We start from the raw sequence: 23,286 nt of genomic DNA, 5'->3' as shown, positions 1-23,286 counted from the left end.
AGAGAAGCCATATTGCCCCAGGATGGCAGGTTTGCAGGTGGCTTGGGACACTTCAGGGATTCCCAGACAGACTCTACCTCTTTGACAATCCCGAGCCTGTGCAGAACAGAAATGGCTTTGAGACAAAGGGAATGGTGTGGCACATCCAAGAGACGCTCCCATGGGGAGGGAAGAGGAACATGCAGAGGTTGGAATGTCTTTAATCCCCATGCACAGGCTCCAGGCACAGTTGCCTCAAGCAATAACAGCCCTTTGACTGTGCTGTCTGAGTCACTTCAGCCTCCCAAGATGGGGACATCTTATCATGCACAGACCTGTACCTCTGAGGGCTGTAAGTCTGTTGAGACTGTCTTGTGCAAGGATCCTGGTGTGATGGGACCTGATCCCAGCATTTTTCTGGTCGTTCAGGTGTGGTATCTGCCAACAAACAATCCTCCTACTTCTGAAAATAAAACATGACCTCTGAAGAGTTGTGATTTCTGCTGGCCCCAGTGTCATGCTTTAACCCTAGCCAGCAACTAAGCCCCACACAGCCGCTCACTCACTCCCCCGCAGTGGGATGGGGGAGAGAATCGGAAGAGTAAAAGTGAGAAAACTCATGGGTTGCGATAAAAACAAATTAATAGGTAAAGCAAAAGCCACACATGCCAGCAAAGCAAAACAAGGAATTCCTTCACTACTTCCCATGTGCAGGCAGGTGTTCAGCCATCTCCAGGACAGCAGGGCTCCATCACGCGTAACAGTTACTTGGGAAGACAAACGCCATCACTCTGAATGTCCCTCCCTTCCTTCTTCTTCCCCCAGCTTTATATGCAGAGCATGACGCCGTATGGTCTGGAATATCCCTTTGGTCAGTTGGGGTCAGCTGTCCCGGCTGTGTCCCCTCCCAGCTTCTTGTGCACCCCCAGCCTACTTGGTGGGGTGGTGTGAGGAGCAGAAAAGGCCTTGACTCTGAGCAAGCATTGCTCAGCGATAACAAAAACATCTCTGTATTATCAACACTGTTTTCAGCACAAATCCAAAAGATAGCCCCATACCAGCTACTATGAAGAAAATTAACTCTATCCCAGCCAAAACCAGCACACTCAGTCAGACTGCTGTGGACAGCAGATTGTGTGTCTGTGTCTGCCAATGCCTGCAAGCTCCAGTATGGTCACCTGAACAGTGCCAACCTAAGGTGACAGTGCACCAGCCAGACCTGGTTTTGAGCACTTTCTGGCCTGAATGGTCTTTGCTTGTCATGTTCATCAATGTCCTCGGCTTGTCCAGAAGGCTTGGTGCTGCATTTCATAGTGGCTTATGAACCAGTGCAGTCCTGTAGGACTTTACTCATTGATACAGCTGCTTGAAGACAGAAAATTGCACTCAGCAATTGAGAAGCTGCACAATCAGAGTGGGCATAGGGCTGAGTAGGTGGTGAGATTGCTCCATGGGCACAAGAATTCAAGCTCTGACCAAGGTTGTCTCCAGGCTGCCATATAGCAGCAGCTTGCAGTGGGAAAGCTGATGAACTCCAGGAATTTTGTTTGAATTGGAGCCAGGATCTGATGGAGAGGCAGGAGCAGAGTCAGATCCTGATGGAGAAAGACTGAGGCCAGTGTGATCTGGGATCACAGGGTTGCTGTGATCCTGTGGACTCCGGTCCAGGCTCACAGACCATGCCTGTGCCTCAGCTGGTCACCGTGCCATGTACCTAGGATACTGATGCAGATCCCTGCACCATCCTCCATGCACACACCCTGGAATGCAGCTTCCTTTCCTGGGGGAGCATGAATGCAGGGAGGCAACGGGGCATGCCCAAGGCTTTCAGGGACATGAAGTCAGGAGATGACTGGTTTGCAGAATTGCTCCCTCTTTGCAATGCTGTTCACATAAGTCATGCAGTGACCCCTTAATGCAGAACATATTGGCCATCCTTGGAGCTGGCCTGAAGCCTAGGACTCCTGCTGTGGGTGCTTTCCTGAGTGAGCTACAGCATTGTCCTCCTCCATCTTATACAAGACCAGCATCCCAAAAGGGGAAATGTCACCACTTAGACAGAGAGGGACCCTGTGATCCTGTCCCAGCTCTCTATGTGTCCTGCTCTCCTCTGAACCCTTTTGCCATCATCTTTTTGTAGCAGCACCTAGGCACCTCAGCACAGAACAGCCCCAGGAACCTGATGCCACAGCGAGGAGATGTGCTTCTGCTAGTGTGTAGGGACCTCCTTGACATCATCCCCCAGGGTTTGGTACAATTATTCGACCTCTTGCCATAATCATGCTGTATGTTGGGGTTGAAAGGGCCTTTTATGAAAAAAAATAATATGCAAGAATGCTTGAACATGACATGTAAGGATTGACTGCAGTGACCAGGGGCCTGATGGGTGTTGTCCTTAATACCAGACTATAAGAAAAGCCATCCTGGGACATCCAGTGGTAGATGCAGCATGTCTTTTCCTGCTCAAGCCTGAGCTCCCAGTGAGCAGAGCTGGGGCTTTCCTAAGCTTGAGGCTGAATGAAGAACTTCTTGTTTAATACCAGGTTGGCCCTGTCCCTAGAAAATTATCTAACCCTGTTTGGAACTATTTTTGGCCTCTCTGTATCATGTTCTGATGATGAGTTATTGGAGGTAATTACATGCCATATGAAGAAGCATTGCTTCTTGTCCCAGCCCCAGCATCTGAAAACTTCTCTAGCTGCCCTGCTGTTGTGAAAAATAGCACTGTCTAGCACTCCAGTGGTTTCAGAAGTCTCTGATGCATCTTCCTTAAATATCGTTTGTCTGTGCCAAAATGGTTCCATCTTGGAACCAGTCCATGCTGATGGTGGTCTGGAAAGTCTCTCAGTTTGTGTTACTGGTTGGAGAAGGGACTTGTAATAGATGGGAGGCAGCAGGACCCAGCAGTAGTATGACAATGGGTTTTTCTTTAATATTGACTCCAGATACTTCCATTGATCATCTGTGAACACTGAGCTCAGATTTCATAGAGCCACTGAGATCCAATGGCTGTCCCACCAAAACCCCAACAGCACTTCCTAAAGCCCCACTCTATCACCCTGTATTGAGCTGTGCATCTTCTTGATTTGTAACAGACGTGAATTGTTGTACTTCTTCACTGGGCTGCAGGACCCAGTATCCTATCTCCCCAGCACACCTCAGCTACAGAAACAAAGCTGTATGCAGGACCAGGAGCCCCAGAAGTTGTATTGGTCCTTGTGTGACAGCTGTCTGCCTGGATGAGCTTCCCCATCCCAGCAGGCTGCGGAGAATACCCATGGCATTGATCACTGGGGCACACACTCCCCTTTCACAAGTGTGGAAGGAGAACCAGGGCCGATGATTATGGACTTGCCAGGCCACAGTTCACACCAGCCCCATGTTCCTCTGTGTGTGATGCTCCTCTCAGAGGGGTCCCACCAGCTTTGCAGCGTGCACCCTGCAGGAACTGGCTCCGGGTGCAGCAGCAAGGAAGCTCGTGGTGTTCTGTGGTCCTTGCACTTGGCCCGTGTCCACACAGAGCAGGTGGTGAGAAGATCACCCAGGAAGGTGAACAGGCAAAGCATTTTGAGAACAGCAGGGAGGTGGGGGACAACAGAGGCAAATCAGGAGTCGATGGAGCAAGGACCAGAGTGCTGGAGTGTCTAAGGCTCGGACTGCCCCTTGCATGCACCAGGACACCTGGGACCATTTGTGCTGCCCATGGACCAGCTTTGCGCAGGAGATGCAGGAGGAGGGCATGGGCAGAGGGACCCACTTCAAACACACCCAGCCCACCAGTGGGGAGTGGTGTGTGAGCACCCTGCACATCTCTGTGCCTGACATTCCCATGCTGCCTCCTGAGCCTTTTCTCTTCTAGACCGAGTTATCCCAATTACATTGTTGTACCACCCCTGTAATTTCTATTCACGTCTCCCCACAGGTGAGGATCTGGCATTTCCTCATCCTTCTTCCCGTTGTCCTCTGGCTGCTCTCCTGCTGCCCCATGTCCTGCAGGGCAGGTCCCAGATGGGACAGCATGGCCTGGCCAAAGGCTGCCCAGCATCAAGAGGAGCAGAAGATCATTGCTGGTGTCCTGCTCCTCACAGCCCCGTGTAGCCATCCTCACAGGGTGTCTGCCCTCTCCCCAGAGCAAGCCCATTTTGCCTTGGGTCTCTTGGGATCCCACCAACTGCAGGAAATTTTGGCAGGGCTGCAAGTCCGTGCCCAGTTGTATTTGTGCAGCCAGTTATCCGTGTCAATCCATGAAGCCTTTCTCTTGGTCTCCCTGCAGTATCCTGTATTTCCCAGCCCCTCGCTCGCATTAGCCGAGCTCTGCGCCCCTCCTTGTAGGTGCAAGGTGCCTTGTGCAGCCCTGTGTTGTCAGAAGAGGTAGCAACTTTCCCCTCCCAGATATCATCTGGGTCCTTAGCAATAATTGTGAATGTCAGCTCCAGGAGAGATGCTGTAGAACCTTAAACATGTTATTCAGTTAAGGAGGAACCATTTATTAATTTCTGTATGGCCTCTCTGCTGCCTTTTTGTACCACATCAAATTTGTCTCCTCTGCTGCAAAGAACATCACTGCATGCCAGCATTTAACATCTTTCTAAAGTAAAGCTAAAGTCATGGTAGATGATGTCTGTGCTTTCCTCTCCATTCTCATGGCCTTTTACCCTGTATAGAAAAAAACTAGATTGCTTTGGCACAACTAATTTTTCACTAGCCACTACTGACAGTTGCTTGTTTCCTTGCTTTTTCTTCTGTGTGCATACAAATAATTTAATGGCAAGTCCCCATTTTCTTCCAGAAATTGAAGAGTTTTGGGGCCTATAGCTTCCCTTTTTTAAAGATTGTCCCTATAATTGTCTTTTTCAAACTTTCCTTTCATGACAGACCTCTGAATCCTCTGCAGTAAAGCTAGCAGTCTCAGCAATGGGAAAGTTTCTTGCTTGCATCAGTACTCTTCGAGCTGCCCCTCACTACTAAGGCCATGCTCTGTCCCTTTCACACTGGCAGTAATTACGACAGCCCCCTAAGCACCATTTCCCTTTTCATGTCATCTCCAACCACTCCTTGAAGGTTTTGGAAATAGAGACTCAGATACATAAAACGTTCCTTTCTTTAGGCACTTTCCCCAGCCCAGCTACCACACTGGGATGTCTCTCTTATCCAGAGTAGCATGTGCGCATGATGTCCCAGTTCTGGAAGGAACAAGTAGGTGCAGGACAGAGGCTGGTCCAGAGTCAAAAACTTAGCCTGTCCAGAGATGCAGAGATGATAGGACCAGCAAACTCACATGCGTGGTGCTCCAGGAGCTCAGTGAGAGAGGACAGTGGCTGGCCAGGTCAGGAATACCCCTGGGTATTCTGACCCTGCCTGAATCGCTAGAGCTGGTCAGGCACCCACCCCTGGGGCAGGAGCACTGCCACCCAGTGTCTCCTCCTCCCCAATCACTTGTGTAGTTACCTCAGTGTCCATGGCCCTTCTCCATGCCCTATGATCACCTCCACTTCTGAGAAGACCTCCTGCGTCCTGCACGTTCAGCCCAACAGCTCCAGTCACCTGCTCTCTCTTAAGCCCCTGGGCTGGTTTGTTTTTTTTCCACAACAGCTCCGGTTACTGCTGCAAGTTGTGCCAATGCTGCGAAACCCCTTAGCAAACAGCTATGGAGTGGCTCCTCATCCATTGTGTTTGCAGCTGTCTCATAAGTTGAATAAGAAACCTGCCCACAGGCTAGTTTCCATAGACTCTGCAGGGGTAACCACCACTGACACACACTGGGAGAGGGATGTCTTAGACAGGTGTAAATACGGGACAGCTCAGCTGAAAGCACTGGTATTACTCTGGACTAACAGATGCATGTGTGCAGTGGAGAGGCCCCTTTACAGTCACGTCCTCCCAGTGGATCCCCCATTGCAGCACCAAACTCTGCTGCAATGGGGACTCTGCTGTAACAGCACCCTGGGACCATCTGCTGCAGGATCCTGGGCCAGCCTGGACTGCAGATCACCTGCCTGCAGCCTGCAAGCTTGCTTAAGAGCCCTGGGTGACCAACATGCTGCTTTCCAACCCCTCCAGCTTTCCAACAAGAGTCCAGGACAGCTTCAGAAACAAGCAGCAACATCCTCCATTTTGTGTCAGGCTTTTTTTTTTTTTAACAAAGTTTTCTTTTTTCTAATTATAGGATGTTGCAGAACAATCAGCTGAGTCGCATCCCTGCAGAGGCACTGAGAGATCTTCCAAACCTCCAATCTCTGTAAGTCATTAAAAATCAATGCTGCAAGCTGCACAGTCCCTTGAGGGCCCCGGGCTTCCCAGCATTTGAGTCATTAGTTCCTTTGTCAAGGATATTCTGTCCCTTCTTCCTTTTCTTTTCCAATTAAAGCAAAGATTACTGTCACTTAGCGTAGAAGGCAGGGGAGGGCGGTTTTCATGGAAGGAACACTGTCTTGGTAAAGGATGTTGAAATTACAGCTCCCCATGTGCGCATTGTGATGAAAAGGCCACCAGTGCCAATGCATATTTCAAGGAACGCTGGAAAATATCCACCAAGAAGGGGCTCCATCCTCTCCACTGTGGACCACAGTGGGGAAGGGACCTGCCAGGGAGCACAGAGGACACTCTGGTCTGTCAACATGCGAGTTGCACTGTTTTACCCAGATAGAAGGTAGTTATTTCAGGGTAGAAATGCTTTAAAACACTTTCAGTGATTCAGCCATGGGAAGAAGCTGAGGCTGTGACAGTACTTTTCCTTTAAAGTAACGATATCTGCAGCAGGTTTGTGCTACTATATTCACTAAAACTCACATGGCACTGAAATATTTGCAGTTTTCCTGGGTATGGACATGCATGCAACCAGGTCCTGGTAGTGCCACTGAATTTAGGGCAGGTCTGTTTGGGAATCACCCAGCTGGCATAAGCAGCACTGCCGAAGCTTATAAAAGCATTCTGAATTGGGCTGAACCACTGAAAAACTAACCTTAACCCTAATCCTTAACTTCAGTCCTAGTTTTACTGTGCCTTTTTATCATAGAACTGTTGGCTGGAAGCAGGTTCTGGGTGTCTCCAGGCCAGCCTCCTGCTTGGAGCAGGACTATCACCAATAGTAGGTGGGGAAGTTGCAGCTTTGTCTATCTAAACCTTGAAACCCTCCAAGCATGGAGATTCCCCCCTTGCTGGTGACCTGGCCTGGGGCTGTCCCTCCTGGGGAAGAAGCTTTTCCTCAAGTCCAACCTAAAACTCCTGGACCGTGGTCATTACTCTTTGTTTGATCACTTAGAACCACCCAGAAGAGCTTGGCTCCATCATCTTTAGTTGTGGGTCGCTAGCAGATCTCCTCTTAGCTTCTTCTCTGCTAGGTGAAACCAACCCAGCTCCTTCCACCTCATGGGCCAAGTGCTCTGGGATGCTGACTCAGTTGGACCCGTCTGGTTCCTCTTCATCCTTCTCACACTGGGCAGCCCAAAACTGGGCACAGTTCTCCATGTGTGGCCCTCCCAGGACCAAGTAGGAGTTTCTGTAAATATTAATTTAAATATTAATTTGCAACGGGGGTGTTGGCTGTACAGGATATGAACGTTCTTTCTGCCAGAAGAGATTTGAAACATTTGTTGCTGAAACATCATTGGCACATGGTTGTGGCTTTTATTAAAATGTGTTGACATCACCACCAGTGCCAGAGTCAAGACCTCCCACTCCAGGGATTTGGAGATTAGATTGTTTTCCAAGTGACTTCCCTTTCAAGGGAAACGTGACATGGAAGGTCAGCAAAGGTCAGTTTGTGGCTGCGCCACAAACACCCCTTTCCCCCCTCAGCCTGTCTCTCCTATGTCCATGAAAGTGTGTGACAACCCGTGTCACCAGAACCCATGGTTGGATAGACCCAGCCTTTGCTTCTGAAGGTTCAGCTGCCTGCAGGCATCACTGCTGCTCGGGCCACCTGGCCTGGGGCACACACTACTGATGGATGGCCACCTTGGCTAGTGCTGAGAGGTCCACACACTCCATCCCCTCAGCCAACAGCCTCCACTGAAGTACCACATGGCACATGAGAAATGCAAAATGCTTCAAGAAGCCGCTCATAGCACTTTTGGGCTTCATTTAAGGCTCAGGGTGGGAGGATGGCTTGAATCAACACAGAGGTACCTGCTCTTAGTGAACTTTGAGGCTACCTCATCCAGCATAGGCCTCCCCTAGGTGTCTCCAAAGTTGGGTGAGGAAGGAGAGCTCGGGCCAGCTGAGATCTCATGTTCTTCCTGCAGAAAGTGAAGAGTAAGAGCAAATTTTAGGAATAAATAAGCTGCTTCAGACAACCTGAAGGAGACTAGGCTTGGAATAAAATCAGAGGGCTGAGTATCAGGGCATGTCTGGTTAGGACATGTCTAATGCCTGTCATATTAAGACTGATTTCAAGAGCTACAGCAGCACGGGCAAGGGAGGTTGCTGTAGGCAGTTGTGTCCCATTTGTCCCCAGAGCGTGCTGCCCCCGCCAGCAGGCTCCCACCCCGGGTCCAAGGTGGCTGAGCAGGGACCTCCTGCCCTTTGGACCAACCCATCTGGGCTGTTATTCCCTTCTCAAAGCTCGCCTCAGCCCCTCACCCCTGGTAGTTCAGCCAGGTCTTTCTTCCCAACAGTGCACAAGCATCTGTGCCCGGTCCCTCTGGACTCCATCACTCCTCTCCTCACCAACTGTTTTTAGGATATCTGCCCTCATCCTCCTGAACCAGGGCCACCTCTTCTGAGCCTTCCCCAGATCCACCTCTGAGGCTCAGTTTCCCTTCCCAGCCTCTCATCGGACCCAAATTCCTGTCCTCGACACAAACTGTGCACAGGAGGGACTGAGACAGTGGCCTCCCACTCCTGTCTCTTTCTTAAAAAAAAGAAAAAAAACTGTTAGACCTGACAAGACCTGGGTTCGGGGCAGGAGAGGGGGCAACAACTTCTGACCTGCAGGACTGCTCCATCCAATGCTCCCGACTACATCAGCCAGACCCACAGCTTATCTATCAGCCACCAGGCACAGTGAGCATGAATAAGTTCAAAGGAAGGCTCCTGCTGGGAAAATAAGCATTTCATGGGATGCAGCTTAAAGTGCCCCTTCAGCTGAGGGAGCCTGGATACACATTCTCATGGACACAGACTGCCTAGGGCTTTTGGACCATCTTTACACAGATGACTATTTAATTAAACACACTTTTTAGGAGGTCCAGCTTTGAGAACCGGCAGAGAGAAAATAAGAGATGCGCACTGGGAAAACAGCACAATCCCTTGTGGCAGATCCGCTGTTGGCAACACCTCTCCCCCTGAGCCAGACAGGTATCCCACTCGCCAGCTCAGGAAGGTGGGACCTGCTGCAGTTGGGCTGGATCTTCTTCATCACATCTCACCTAATCAGAGAAACTGGAAAGGGATTAGCTAAGCCACAAGCAGCAAATTAGTGGGAACTGGTAGCCACAGCAAACTGTGGGGCAAGATGCTGTGGATCTTTCCCCATTAGGATAATAACACCTGCACATAGTCAACTCTAGCTGCACACTCAGAAGTGCTTTCCAGAGAGTTCGCTCACTGTCAGTTCTTGCTTTGCACTGGCAAGAACAACACGAGCATGGGAAGGTAAAGTGATCTTCCCTAGGGCAACAGCAAAGTCAGAGTAGGACCTAGGTGTCCTGTCTCCACGCGCCACATTAAGGTGTTTCCATGCCTCATTCGAGACTCTGCAATGGCACAATCAGTGTGTATAACCACCAGTCACCAGGAGAGGAAGTATTTGGGACAGACTGTGTGAAAGATTAAAATCTCCAGGAGAGAGGTCTCTCTAACAAAAAGCAAGCAGCAAAGCAGTAGCATCTTTTGTGGGTCTCACATCACTGAACCCACCTCACCCATCCTGTTCTTTCTGTGCTTATGAGAATTCAGGGTAAAGCCGTAAGAGATCAGTCAGGTCCCCCTACAGTTGCTTTTCCATGCTGTGCCCCTAAGGCTGGTTCCAAATCTTCAAACTGGAGGGGCAGACCCTGGAAGCAAAAGTTTCAGAAGTGTCCCACACGATGGAGACCTCCTCCCTGTCTCAGCTGCATGGTTAAAGGATGGGCAGAAGGTACCTCTCAGAAAAGAACCTGATTGCAGATCACCAACAGGCTGCAGTAAAACCTACCCTCAGTACAGAGACTACAGGAGGTGGTTATTCTCCAGCATAGTTATTCTCTGCAGATAGTTATTCTCCAAGAGGACAGGCACGAGCCAGCTCTGCCCCATGTTAGCACTGCACCAAGCCCTGTCTGTGTCTCTAGCTTGGCCACTTGAAAGTGTGAAGGGCACGTGCAGAAAAAGATTATGATTTGTGCTTTCTCCTCTTTATATAGAAACTGTACAACAGAGAACCCTTGGGCACAGTGAAGGCCCAAGAACCATGTCTGGTAACTAAGCCCAGCATGGCTGTGAGGCATAGCCCTGCTCTGGGCGGATGGGGACATTTCTGAAGACACACAGTGTGTGTTATGAGATTGTACCACTGCTGCATCTCACACTGGTGAAAGCATGACCTGCTGCATCTCCATCCTGTGCTGCTCCCACAAGGGAGAAGCCAGTGCCTGCAGAGTGTTGCAGTTCTCCTTCTAGCTCATGTTTAGAGATGCTCTTCTGTAGCCACCTTTTCCTTCTCTCTCCATTCCAACAGGGAAATATTTCATAAAGATAAATGAGACCTGATTTGAAAAACAGGGGTGGCACAGTGTGGACAGTCACTATGTCTTAAAGATGACAGTCACTATGTCTAAAGGTACAGAGCTAAGATGCTCTGCTTGGTTTTCAGTGATGCTGCCATGACTTCTCCAAATGTAGTTACTAACCTCAGGCCAAGAGCCTCCAGTACAGGTCTGCATTAGAGAGATTTTTTTCCTCTTTTTCAAATATCTGAGTCATTTTCCACAAGTTTATGAGACTCTTGTGTATTCATTGCCAAAAAATTAGCCAGCCTGGAACACCCATAGGTCACCCACAGCATGGTTTCCGAGCATTACTGGTCAGGCTATCTGAGACCCAGTGTACTCATGTTGCCCAGAGACTATTTTTTTCCATTCAGAAGGGGAAGTGGTTTTATGGCACATCATGACAGTCCATGAGTTACCGGACTCGCATGGCACTTCATGGAATATTAACTATCTATCTGCTTTGCAAGTTGGCAACACATGCTAAGCAGGCAGGATGGCTGAAAAGGGGGGTGAAAATGGGAGCCAACAGGAGTGGGGTGGAACAGACAGCTGTACTAGACAGAAAGGGATTGTGTGGTGGTTATTTTCTTGCTCTTTCAGATATTTGCATTTGATGTCCATGTTCGTCATTCGGGGACTCAGGCAGGATTTGAAGGGAAAATATGTATCTCTTACGGACCAGCTGACATAGGAGAGGAAAAATAGACAGACTCCTGGATACACAAGACTTTTCTCAGGTTTACAACAGAAGCAGCCAAACTAAGTGGAAGCTGAGAACAATTGTTTTGAGCATAGCTCTACCAGTAGGACTTACCAGACAATTCAAGGGATGAGGTGGCCAAACAAGGGGGACAGAAGGGGATGCTTCCAGCCACTGTGGGACAGAGAGAGGTTGGTATTTACTGCCTGCACAGCACCAAGTTAGAGCTGAAATGTAGCAAAAACCTAATGTGTCAGCGGAGTCTCTGAGATAGGAAAGCAAAAAATAATGATTTAATAAACTCCAGTTGCCTTCAAAGGTGGCAGCTGTCTTGCCTTTTGAGCATTCGGAGAGGATACCCACTGAGATAGGACACATGCATCCAAGCCTTGGTAGCACTTGGAATTGAACTGCTGGGTCACTTTGCTGCACTGCTGGGGTCCAAGCTGCGGTCCCAGGCATGAGACATGTTCAGACCTGTACTGAAGTCCCTCTGCTTGCTGGCTGAGAGTGCTGGACAGTGCAGACAGACAAATGCTCCTCACGCTCTGCAAGATGCATGCTGTGAGGCCATGGTACCAGCTAGGAAGGTGGCAGCAAGTTTGGGAGTCTCTAACAGCGGGAGATCAACTTGTACATACATGCTCAAGGAGAGGAAAGTCCAGGCAGAGAGAAACTCCAATAAACATTGTCACTCAGAGAGCAGAAGGAAACTTATTCCTCCTTTTTAATGGGGGATGATGCACAGGGAAGTAGGAGTCTCCTGCCCAGAATGATCAGAGAGTCCATGGCACAGTCAGGGCATGAACCCGACTCTCCAGAGCACCTTGCCCCCAGGAAAGCTTGTTCCACATTGGAGCCCTCTTGCATTGCACGTGCACCCTGCATGCCTTCCCACATAGCTTTTTTTGTGGCAGCCTGAACAAAGGACTCCACCTCCAGGGAGAGGAAGCAGCAGCCCTCTGTTAACATGTTCTGGGTCCTGCTCTCACATCTGTCTCTAGAAGACCAGAAATAAGGGAGGAGAAACGCTGGCCAGGTGTCACAAAGACCATGCTTACACTGCTCTCCCTCTGTGGGCCTCCCCTTGCTCTTCCCTTCTGATTTGGCCAAGATGAGGATCTGTCTTCATGCAAGGAGCCTTCTCAAAGCTGCCAACCCATGACCTTCAGGTGCGCAGGATTTTCCATGGCAGTTGTGGTGTCACCCACAAAAGATGTGTTGTGGTGCAGGAACCAGCAAAGGAAGGGCACTAATTTTAACTAGCCTAGATGATGTATACTGGCTCTCAGGGAACCTAAGTTACTGAAACTCCAGTCCTTCACGGGGCAGACAGCATGCCAAAAAACTCACTTTAGATTCACGCAAGTTTAGGTGAGATGGGAGGGTCAGGACATTCCCCTGTGGATGCTCTCCAAGAGGATGTTCCCGTTGCCCTGTGTGATCCCCCCATACCTTTTCTAACCAAGGAAGATGCAGTCCTGAGTTTTGGCAAATAATATTTCAAACACTCTAACAGGGCTTCCTCCTGCAAACTCTAACACAGGTACTGGGAAGACTGGCAAACCAGGTGTGGAGGTTTCTAGTCATTCAACATAACTCTGTGCCAAGGGCATTCATAGGTCTAGGACACCCATTCCCCGTCACTTAATGTGCTGACCCAAAGCTTGGCTGCTCCAGGTTGGCTTACTGGAGCCAGCTTACAGGGATTTCACATGGTTTGGGTGACTCCTCCTCCCGAGGGAGGCATCCACTACGGGGGTTCAGCACTTCCTGACTAGAAGCATTCATGATTCACTTTGCCCCATGGATGCCAGCCAGCCTGAGGAGGCAAGTGTCAAATCCACCCAAATACCCCCATCCATGTCAGACACACCTCTCCTTACAAATACCCCTCATCACAGGTTCTCTGAAGCTGCAGCCATGCCCGTGGGGGCCAGAATCAGACCTGCCCTGCTCCCTGTCAATTCCAGGATATGGAGGCATCACTGCCTGGAGCCCAGGCTGTCAGGAAGGAGACCTTGGTGGGGCTCACTAGATGAATACAAAGAGGAATTTGGATTTCAAAATAAGAGAGTACAAGGCTCTGGAGACTAAGCCTCCTACCAAGCGTGAGGGAGCTGCTTCCCAGCAGGCTTGCTTTATCTGAGAAGCATGTTGGGAAACCCAGTGGGGAGGATTAGAGAGAACACGCACACCTGATGGCAATGCTCTGAGCCCTGCAAGGGGTGCCAAGGCTTTACATAATGCTCTGATCCAGTTGTGATCCCCTGGCAGAGTATCTGGTTACCAGTGGTTTATAGGTGCAGTAACAACATACCATGTGTATTCTGGAAGAGTCGTGTGTCAGTCTAATTAACGACTTCGTGGTTTGTGAGCACTTACCTAAAGCAGATGGGCACTGTGTCTGTTCCTCTGCCAGGCAGAAGGAGTCCAAGGTATTTCAAAGTAAGCAGGTGCTATAAATTATAATTACCAGGCTTGCAGAGGTAGAGAAAGCAAAGAGAAAAGAAACCTGATGGATTAAGAGATCAAGATAAACCTTTGGGTTTTCTTTTTCAAATACTTATGGAAAGTGATGAGAATGGCTGGCTCTTTCTGGAGTTTCTCGCAGATCAGCACTTTGGGAAGGTGCTTAGCGTGTGTCTGGCTCGTCTGGGTGGGTGTTGCCTACAGCAATTTGGAGGGGGAAGGGGGGATTACTGCCAGCCAGAGCAGTGTCAGAGCTTTTCCAGTATGGGTGGCTATATGATGGCCTCAGGACAGTCATCACAGCTTCTCTCACCTAGCTTTGAGGCCAGGGGCTCCAGGAGGATAAGGTTCCTAAGTGGCCCAGTGCAGCTTTCCCAAAGTTACCACTGTAGTTCAGCTCCACAGTACCAGCCTGTGCTTTCAGTGTGGAGATCTGATTTCTAGCCTATGGCCATGAATCCCAGAGCTCTGTGCATTTCCTTGGGGTTCCCTCCTGGGGAGGGGAGGAACTGCACTACTAGCTAATTACTGGGATTTTGAGAGACTTTGGGCCTCCCTAGGTTTTCTGACCCAGTAAGACACAGCAGCATAGGCACAAAGCTTCCAGAGTCACATTTCTCCCTGCTGGATAAAGGCATCCACTTGTTTATCTCCCGCCCCGTGGTAGGTCATTTCTCCTCCCACAGAGACCTGTAGCTGCATGTTCATTTCATGTAGACCCCAGACCCCAAGAGTATGGACATAGCTGGCACGGAGACGCTAACACACGTAATGTCATCTAACCCCCCGGTGGGACCACCAGCAGTGTGGGAGTCTCCAGCTGAGCTCATTTCCATGTGTCTGAGCAGCACTATTTAGTCAAGAGAGAGAAGTAGATGCACTGGGGGAGAAAATAATCTCCTGAAAGTAGGCACCTGCCTTCAGAGATGGATCACTGGCGGTGGTGCCTGGTCCTCTCCATTCACAGCTGGAGAGGGACACAGTTCCAAAGGAGACATCTGAGTATAGTTGAGATGACTCCTAGCTGTGATACCCACCTGTGTATCAAACTTGATGTCCTCATTAAGTCCTTGGTACCTGGAGCATGGCATGGGAATTAGGGAGTTTACCACAGCTCTAGCCCATCTCCTGGCCTGCATGTGCAGGGCTTTGTCCAGAAACATCTAAACATTTGGTAACCCTGCTCCAGAGGAGAGAGAGCATGTAAATCATAGTCCATCAATACTAAAATTTGGGAAAAGAGGGAACTAGAATGCTGGTATCTTGGCTAAAGGTCTGCAAAGCCCATTCAGTCCAATAAAGTAATTTTCAGATATTTCTGCCTGGTCCAAGTGATCAGCGACAGTCATGGCCTTGGACCAGCCTTGATAGTGGGATTTCCCCCCAGCTGTTGCTGTCCCAGCAGCCTCCAGCACACTGAGCCCATACCCCACTTCACCCTTGCATTTGCAAGCACAGAAACCAATTGTGGCACATGAGATGTGGAGAATGGTTCCCAGACACTTTTTGAAAAATATCCCCATTGCATTCACCTCTTCCTCTGCCATCAATCTCTCCTATCTCTCAATCATGCCCCACTCCCTGCCCTGCAATGTTCCCTTTCCCCAATAGCAGCAGCAGCACTTCCCTTCATGAGGAGTGAAGCCTAAGGATCCTGCACCATGAGGTCGGGCATTCTTGCCTCCTTTCCACAATGCACTTTGAGTTTTCTTTTGTCTCCCGGGCAAGGTGGACCATAATGCTAGGAAATACTGGCTTCAGTCCTTGCAGGCAGTTCATTAGCCTTGTATCCCAAAAGGATTGACTCTCCTGCTGTTGGGCTTGATGGTGTGTTTGATAAAGCAAAGGGGCCCAGGAAAAAAACCTGTGACTGTGTCTCCATCTGTATTCTATCTCTTGGCAATTCCTCCTGTGTGCAGCAAGTCAGGGAAGCAACTGTAGATAAACAAGAGGTCTTCTCTCCATGTCAGCATGTGTCAGTCACCTAGAGCAAACCATTTCCTGCTACCTGGTGGCTAATGCAGCAGTAGACAGTTAGCCATCACCACTGCAACCATAGACAGGTGGTGGGCAACAGTGCAATAGGTCCCATTCCCTGGGATGCTGTCCTTGCTCTCTTTTTAGTTCTCCTTTCACCCTCACAGTCTTTGTTCACTGCATTCCTCTGAAAAATTTGCAGGATTCACTTGCTACTGCCACAAATCTGTTGTTCCCAGCTGAAGTCAACCACAGTCTCCCTGAGGAGGACTCCAGTCCCGTCAGCACTGGTCCTGCTAACATCACCTTCCCATTTCAGGTGCTTATATGACAGCAGTGTCTGTCCTCTTCATCTGTCCTGCAGAAGGATTTGATGCCTTCATAAGCTGATAGGATGCAACCTGGAGGACAAACTGTGTCATATACATTGTTCTTAAAAACATTGCAAACATTTTATTGTTTTCTACAAATATAATTTCCCATTATATTCTAATTTCACTCCAGCTTTACTTGACTCATAATCTCTTAGCACTAAATCAGCCTGATGTACACTCCCTGCATACAGGTTAAGTTTACCTCTAACTAAAATAACCCAGTTCCTCCAACCCATTGGTTCACTTCTCTGATATCTTTAGCAGGAACCTTTTGGAGTCTTATGGAAATGCAATAAAGGCTACTTTATCCCCTGTTCCTCAAGGCAGGTAATTATTTTTATACATATGGCCAGAGATTAAAATGCAAAGAATGACTTACAGCAATTTGAGAACATGTGGACTTTGATGTAGACAAAGGAGGAAAGCTCTTCCCACCTGATCAGATTCTCACAAGCATATAAATTCTTATGACAGAAGGAAGAAAAAAATTACTTTGGAATCAGCATGGCCTGAAGACCTCAGTCAATTCCTTCCTTGTTTCACTTCTTTGATCTATTTGAGATTTGACAGTTTGCTGTTAACAGCAATATTCTTCTCTATAAATCACATGTGATGCAGTAAGGTTTAAGAAAGGTGTTGTTTCCATTGGGTGTTTAGAGGATAAAAGCTATGGAAAAAACAGAAATCTATAAAGTCAGCATAACATAGCAATGACTTACAATCTGTTGGCATAGAAGTTGTCTTGTGGCAAGACCACCTCAGTCCTGTAACATGATTTATTGGCTACGGGGTCTTCTGGAGCACAATGAAAAAGAGGTCAGGGAAGAGCAGTGAGGTAGTTCTTAACAGCGAATCTGAAGATAGACTGAAACAAAGCAACCGCAAGTACTTTCTTGGTGATTGCTGCTGCTGAGAGCACAGGACCCTGAATTACACTTCTTATAGACCACTTCATAGCAGAAAGCATGTCTTTGGCAGGAGAGAGAGCCCAGAATAAGTGTCACAGTGCAGGCAGCATGCTAAAGAAGTTCCTTTCATTCTAGAGGACACTTGCTGCTCAAAACCTTCCTGCCCCATCTCTGAAATCCCCTCTTTTCTCTGAGGCAACTCTTCTCAGCAGGCAGGACTGGAGAGGAGCACAGCTAAGTCAGTAGAGTTTTGTCCCCTGTCTTGTTTTCAGAGGTCTGATCTCCATTTTGGCATTTTAAGTGTTTAATGATTTCTACAAAGAAAAAAGTCTCGGAGGGGCCAAGAGCAGATGTCTACCACATCCAAGTGAACACTACAATCAGGCGTGCCACACATCTGGATGTACTGCAGGTAACTTTCATGCAGTGATGTAGCCATGCTGTGGTGAGTCCTTGCTGAAGTTTGGCTGCTGTTAGTATTCCTTGCTGGCTGTATGGAAGCAGGAGCCTCTCTGGCTCCACGTGCTGTGATCCTTCCTCCCAGGTGTAGTGTGCACAATCTGAGATTCACCTGAAAACAGCAAAGTGGCCCCTGTAGCTTGTGTAGTTGAGTCAGTGCACAGATACTGAGGAAATGTTACAGTTGTGTTTTCTTTCTTTGGTTTCAGGTGGGCTGATGTCCCTGGAAGGGACTGGGGCTTTCCTCCTGTATGGGCACATCTCATAATTTGGTTCAGGAATGATAAGCCAAATTCAGAGGCGTTACTGCTTTTTGGCATAGACTTGGAGCAGACAAGATTTTTCTGGTTGCGTGTACCACAGGCTGTCATCCAACCTGCCGCTCACTCGCTCTTTTCTCCACTTCACCCAGTGCATGATCAGCCTGAGCTGTCACTGCAGATCTGTGTGCTTGTCACTAGGACTGGCAGCAATAGCTTGGCAATATCAGACCAGGTTTGAAAAGAAAAAAACTGCATTAAAATACAATTTCAGTTCAAGATTCAGATTTTGGAGTTGTTCCTCTGCTTACACTGACCTGATGCAAATCCCTGGTCTGGGGTCAAGAGTATCCCAGACTGGGAAACGAAGTGTGTGGCTGGACCTTATTTCTTTTTCCAGCAGCTTTCTCTGCCATTCAGCTTGTCTCCCCATGTTGTTTATGGAGTGTTCCCCAGTACCTTTGAAGAGCACTAGTATTTTTACTGCAGTGATGAGCAATAATACATTTTCAAAAGCCATTGGCAAATCCACTTGGCAGAAAATATATCACCTTCTTTTATAGGGGCAAAAACTGTGACTTGGTCACTGTGTTCTTGGTAGGACCCAACAAGCAGCTTCACTGCCTCCCCTTTGCAGCCCTGAAAGAACAGCAGCGGGATCAGCCATGCTGACATCTGGCATTACAACAGAGCAGCCCAGGCCAGGCCTGTAGTTGGGAAGTTGAGTGGCTGGGACCAGGAGGCTGGTGTCTTCATGCCTCTGCTATGACTGGAGTGCTAGATCCTTCCCTCATGGTGGGAGATCCTAAGATACCACCAGGAAGGAAATCAAATTCTTCTGAGTCATCCTCCATGGCCTCGCTACACAACCTTCCTTCCCTTCAGGTAAGCTTCTGCTGTGCCCACGTCTCCCTCAGGCAGACCAGGTGGATTTGTCTCCTCTGACAGTAGCTGTCTAGATATTACTCATCTCAGCTAGTCAGCAGTGGAAAATGATCAGCATCTCCAGAGGGTGAATCATCCCTGTTATCTCAGAGACCTGTGGGGGGGGATGAATCACTCCCTGGAGGACTCTGGTTTTCTCTTCTGGCTATGGAAAGACCCTATAATTGGTTTCAAGTTCTGTGTAAGGTTGGGTGAGATGTGTTTTTCCTACTCCTGGAGAGCAAAAAAATGTCCCTCTCCCCACCCCCCACTTTTATCTGACAAAAACAGGTCACCAAGTTAACACACCTCATCAGAGCATGGGTACCAAAGCAGAGCTGAGCATCTGTCCTCCCCCATGGCCCCGTGCACAGGACATAGCACACATTTGTGTAGCCCTCAGAGAAAGCTATCAGAGGACAGTGTCTTGCCCAAAAATACAAGTGTAAGGAGCAGCTTACCCATTAACCATAGAGGAATTTCTCTGCACTCCAGAGCTGGAGGGATTTGAATTTGTAATGATTGTTCTGGGGGCAAGTCAGAAAGGCTTCTGACATGGGTACTGGGTACATCACAGACATGTTTTTTTTCCTGTCAGTGGGAGGAACTCAGCTGGTCAGATCAGAGCCTTTTCTGCTTAGGAGTAAAAAAGCATGAAACGCAATGTGGTTATCCCACTACAATGACCTCAATAGCTTTTTTTGAGAGGAAGATTTAGAGACCACACACAAGCTGTTGAACATATCATCCTCAAGGAACAGTTCTCTTTAGCAGTGACCCAATAAATCCCTGCCTCCATTTGTCCTTCATCCATTACTCCCTGTCTTTGAGGAATGAGCTGTTGTGAAGTTTATGTAAGGGAAGTGTCCATATGGCTCATACTTGTGAGTGTCCATGCTATGAAGGATCCCTGGATTCATCTCCCAGGAAGACAAGAGTGTCGTGTTGTTTATCAGACTAACAGCTAAAAGTTTAGCAAACTTCAGTCACTCTAATTTATTTTATTGTGTGGAAGAACTGGCAGATAATACAGAAAAATAGGTGTCTGCCTAAATTGCTATCTGCTCCCAAGAATGGTGTCAACAGATATAGAAACTCTACCCCTGACTGCATCAGATGCCTTATCTGTGTACACCGTGTGTAAAAAGCAGCAGTTTCGTGTCTTTACAGCTTTTGAAATTCTTTCCTGGAATGTGTAGAGAGTAGGCTCTTCAGCTCCCAGTGATCTTGAGTTGGGCCATCACGTTCATGATGATCCCCTGAGTCAATTCCTCTCCTGAGACTTCACTTTCTAATTTTCCCATTCATTGAGCTTGTGGTTGGCAGCACTTGGAAGGAGGTGATGATGAGTGACACCCTTGCTGTGCCCCAGCACATCCGGGATTCACCAGTTGTGCTCCCAACTGACGAGGTCACAGCACAGGTTGGGTGGCTTGAGCTGTATTTTTCTAGCAGTTTAGCAGAGGTTATACCTACATAGCTATGCCCATCATGTACTGTAGTCACCTCCAAACTTCTCTATATTGACTGCTAGCAATCCAGTGTGGCAACCAGGATCTCCATTTGGATAAACATTCAAGAGATCATTCACACCAAGCTGAAACTGGTGGTCACTTGTCTATCTATATTGTTCCTACCTTTCTCTGCACACACTGCAATGACTGCAGTAGCCACCTTTCAATAAGCAAACGTCCCTCAAAAGAGACTCTGACAAACACAGAAACTTAATTCCATCTTCATACCCCTCTCATATGCACTGTCAGTTCCCATCTCAGGCTGTAATAGGTTTCAGGAAGAGGCACATGCTATCTTGACTGCCCTCCCAGTGCCTAGAACATTGTAGACACTAAAGAAATAATAATCACAGCTCACATCCACGATGCACACACACACACTATTGCATATGAGTCATATAGTAAGTTCCAATGTGTTTTCCATTGACCTTTATTATGGGGACTCATGACCCTTAACTCACTCGCTTATACAGATAAGTATCCAGGGCATGCTGCATTTCCCTAGTGACGGCTCAATAGAGAAGATGGACAATGGGTCCCAGATGTTACATACAGTAGATACAGCCACACAGCAGGGAAGATGGGTCCCAGATGTTACATACAGTAGATGTGTCAGTGCAAAAGGAAGATGGGTCCCAGATGTTACATGCATTGAATATGTAAGCACTCTTGATGAACCACAGAGAAGCTTCAGGTAAACTGGAGATAGGAAGGCAAGCAAGAAATGAACAACATATTTAAACTGGCACCCATCTATGCAGCATTTAGTCCTCTATGCAAGACACAGCCATGGCCCTTAGTCTGCTCTCATCTTTAACTCTGCCTCTCTCATAACCCTGTGGACTTCAAGAAGTTCCTCCCACAGCAAGGTAGATGGGAGCATGGTCAGTCTAGTGAGACTCAGGAATGAAAAGTCTCACCTGATAAAGGCATAGGAATCACTAGCTGTGTTGGTAGGATAAACACCAAGCTAATTTTTAGGCAAGTGATGTGATGCGCATAAACAAAATTTTAGGAGCAGGAGCCAACCCTGTGCATGACAGGCCCTATCAGACATGGTATCTTTGGCAGTAGGAGCTCGGTGTAGTGATCTGTGAGGTCCTTGCTAGCCCAGGCTGTAGATGGTCCAAGCAATCTGTATCCTAACAGCCATCTGCAGTGCTAACAATTCTTGAAGAGAGGCAGCTCCCTTCACAGCCCTTTGCAGTGCAGGGCAAAGCTCCTGTTCCTTTTGTACAGAGGAAGGAGGAGGCAAAGAAAAGCCAAGCAACTTGTCCAGGGTCACACTGAGCCCACGGCAGAGCAGCGGCACTGGACAGCTAGCTCCAAATCCCAGGCAAGCAGACTATGCCTTGTTTTCACCACTCGGTGTTACGCCTCCAGAACAGCCCTAGCTGTCAGAAAGAGCAGAAGAGCTTTCCAGTGCCCTGCAGCTGTAGTGTGGCTCAAAAACTACTGTCTCTGGCCCGTGGAGGATCCCCTCAGCCAGAGAGGGGCCAGGGGACAGTCCCACAGACCCCTGTGTCAGCTCTTTGGGGCTCATGGCTGCCATGCTGTTTTAAAGAGCTTGGTAACTTGTGGAGGGGCCAAGCCCAGAGGGCCTCAGGCCCTGGTGAGATGAAGAGCTGTTGTGCACTCCTCTCCAGGAAAACATCTGGCCGGCTGTGGGTCACACATGTTCAGTGAGAAGAGATGCACCACATGCATGACCATCAAGGCTCAAGGCTCTCAGCAAAGGCCATTGCTTCTCCCCAGTATAGCCTATGAGTTATAAGGGCAAGGGTTATTTAATTTCTAAAACAAAGCTGACTGCATTGGAAGGTCACGGGGCATCCTATGGGAGCTCACCCAGCACAAGGAGGCACTCAAACACACCAGGGTACAGTCCAGCACCTCAATAGGAGGCAGCTCCCACCCAAGTGTCCATCAAAACAAAATAACCACCAGTCTAGCAATGATTGCCTGAGTCAAACACCACAGATTGGACGTCTGGAGCCCTATGTCCATGTCAGCTCCCGAGTGGAGAGTAAATGGAGCAAGGCAGACACGGACGCAGCTGTGACACCCCTGCAGGTCTCCACTGCCAGCCAGGAACCTTGTGATGCAGCTGGTCTGGCCCTGGTCCCCGTGCATTCAAGGTGTGAGCTGGCTTTTATATCCCAGTACATGCTTGGCCCAGGGGGTCTCTCAGGGCACCATGACCTGCTCAGAGCCCCTATCCCCAGAGAGTAGTGTGTCCTGTTCCTTCTGTCCCCAAGAGCTGCTCTCCCTTCTCTTTTCCAGCTAGCTTGTATGCTTGACAAAGACCGCATTTCCCAGCAAATATGCAGGACCCACACTGCTTGGTGGGCCTTTGAGCCACCTTAGCCTCTGCCTGCTTTCTGTGCCTCCTCCATTTCCCTGTGCCTGGCACCGTGGGCAAGGGGGACAATGGCAGGCACCTAGGGAGAGGGCTGGTCAGGGAGTCAGCGCAGTGGAGAAGTGCAGCTGCCCAACTGTCAGCAGTTTCTATAGCTGCAAAGAGATTTTGGCAATCCTTCTTGCACGGTTTTGACCTGAGGGGTTTTGGAGGTGTCTGCAACTGGGGATAACAAAGCCCTCTTGTCTGTACCAAAGGTACTTTGTGGAGTCTAGGTATTGCTCTGATTTAATTTCCTGAGCATCCCTCGTGGAGGGCTTCCCAGAGGTACATGTCCCATTAAGTCAGGAGTGAAGACTCACTGCAGTCCAAACAGAGCCCTGCAAAATTTTCCACCAGGTCCTGTTCCACAGCCAACAGGGAACATATTTGTTTCTTGAACCTTCATTCACTGCCTGGGATGGTTTTCACAAGAGTTTTTAGTCTGTAAATGGAGCTAGGGAACTCTTGCAAGTCTTGCTTGAGAGCTGTGAGCTCTTCTGTAGCAGGGGCAGAGAGCCCAGGTGTTAGAGCAGGCCTATAAGGCAATGTTTTACCTATTGAATAATGTATCATTCATAGAATCATAAAATGGCTTGGGTTGGAAGGGACCTTTAAAGGTCATCTAGT

General features: G+C 48.7%; 1 protein-coding gene across 1 annotated transcript in view; it reads left to right on the top strand.

Annotated features, from left to right (window-relative positions):
• Positions 1 to 23,286, top strand: part of LGR6 (leucine rich repeat containing G protein-coupled receptor 6) — a 149,791-nt gene that overhangs the window by 70,570 nt on the left and 55,935 nt on the right. The window contains exon 4 of the mRNA XM_072844634.1: positions 6,146 to 6,217. Coding sequence (XP_072700735.1) covers positions 6,146 to 6,217 — 72 coding nt within the window. The remainder of the gene's footprint in view (positions 1 to 6,145; positions 6,218 to 23,286) is intronic.

The sequence above is a fragment of the Ciconia boyciana genome, chromosome 23 (assembly GCF_034638445.1).
Source record: "Ciconia boyciana chromosome 23, ASM3463844v1, whole genome shotgun sequence".
NCBI lineage: Eukaryota > Metazoa > Chordata > Aves > Ciconiiformes > Ciconiidae > Ciconia > Ciconia boyciana.
The sequence above is the reverse complement of the archived record's forward strand: the minus strand, read 5'-3'. Positions and strand labels throughout refer to the sequence as shown.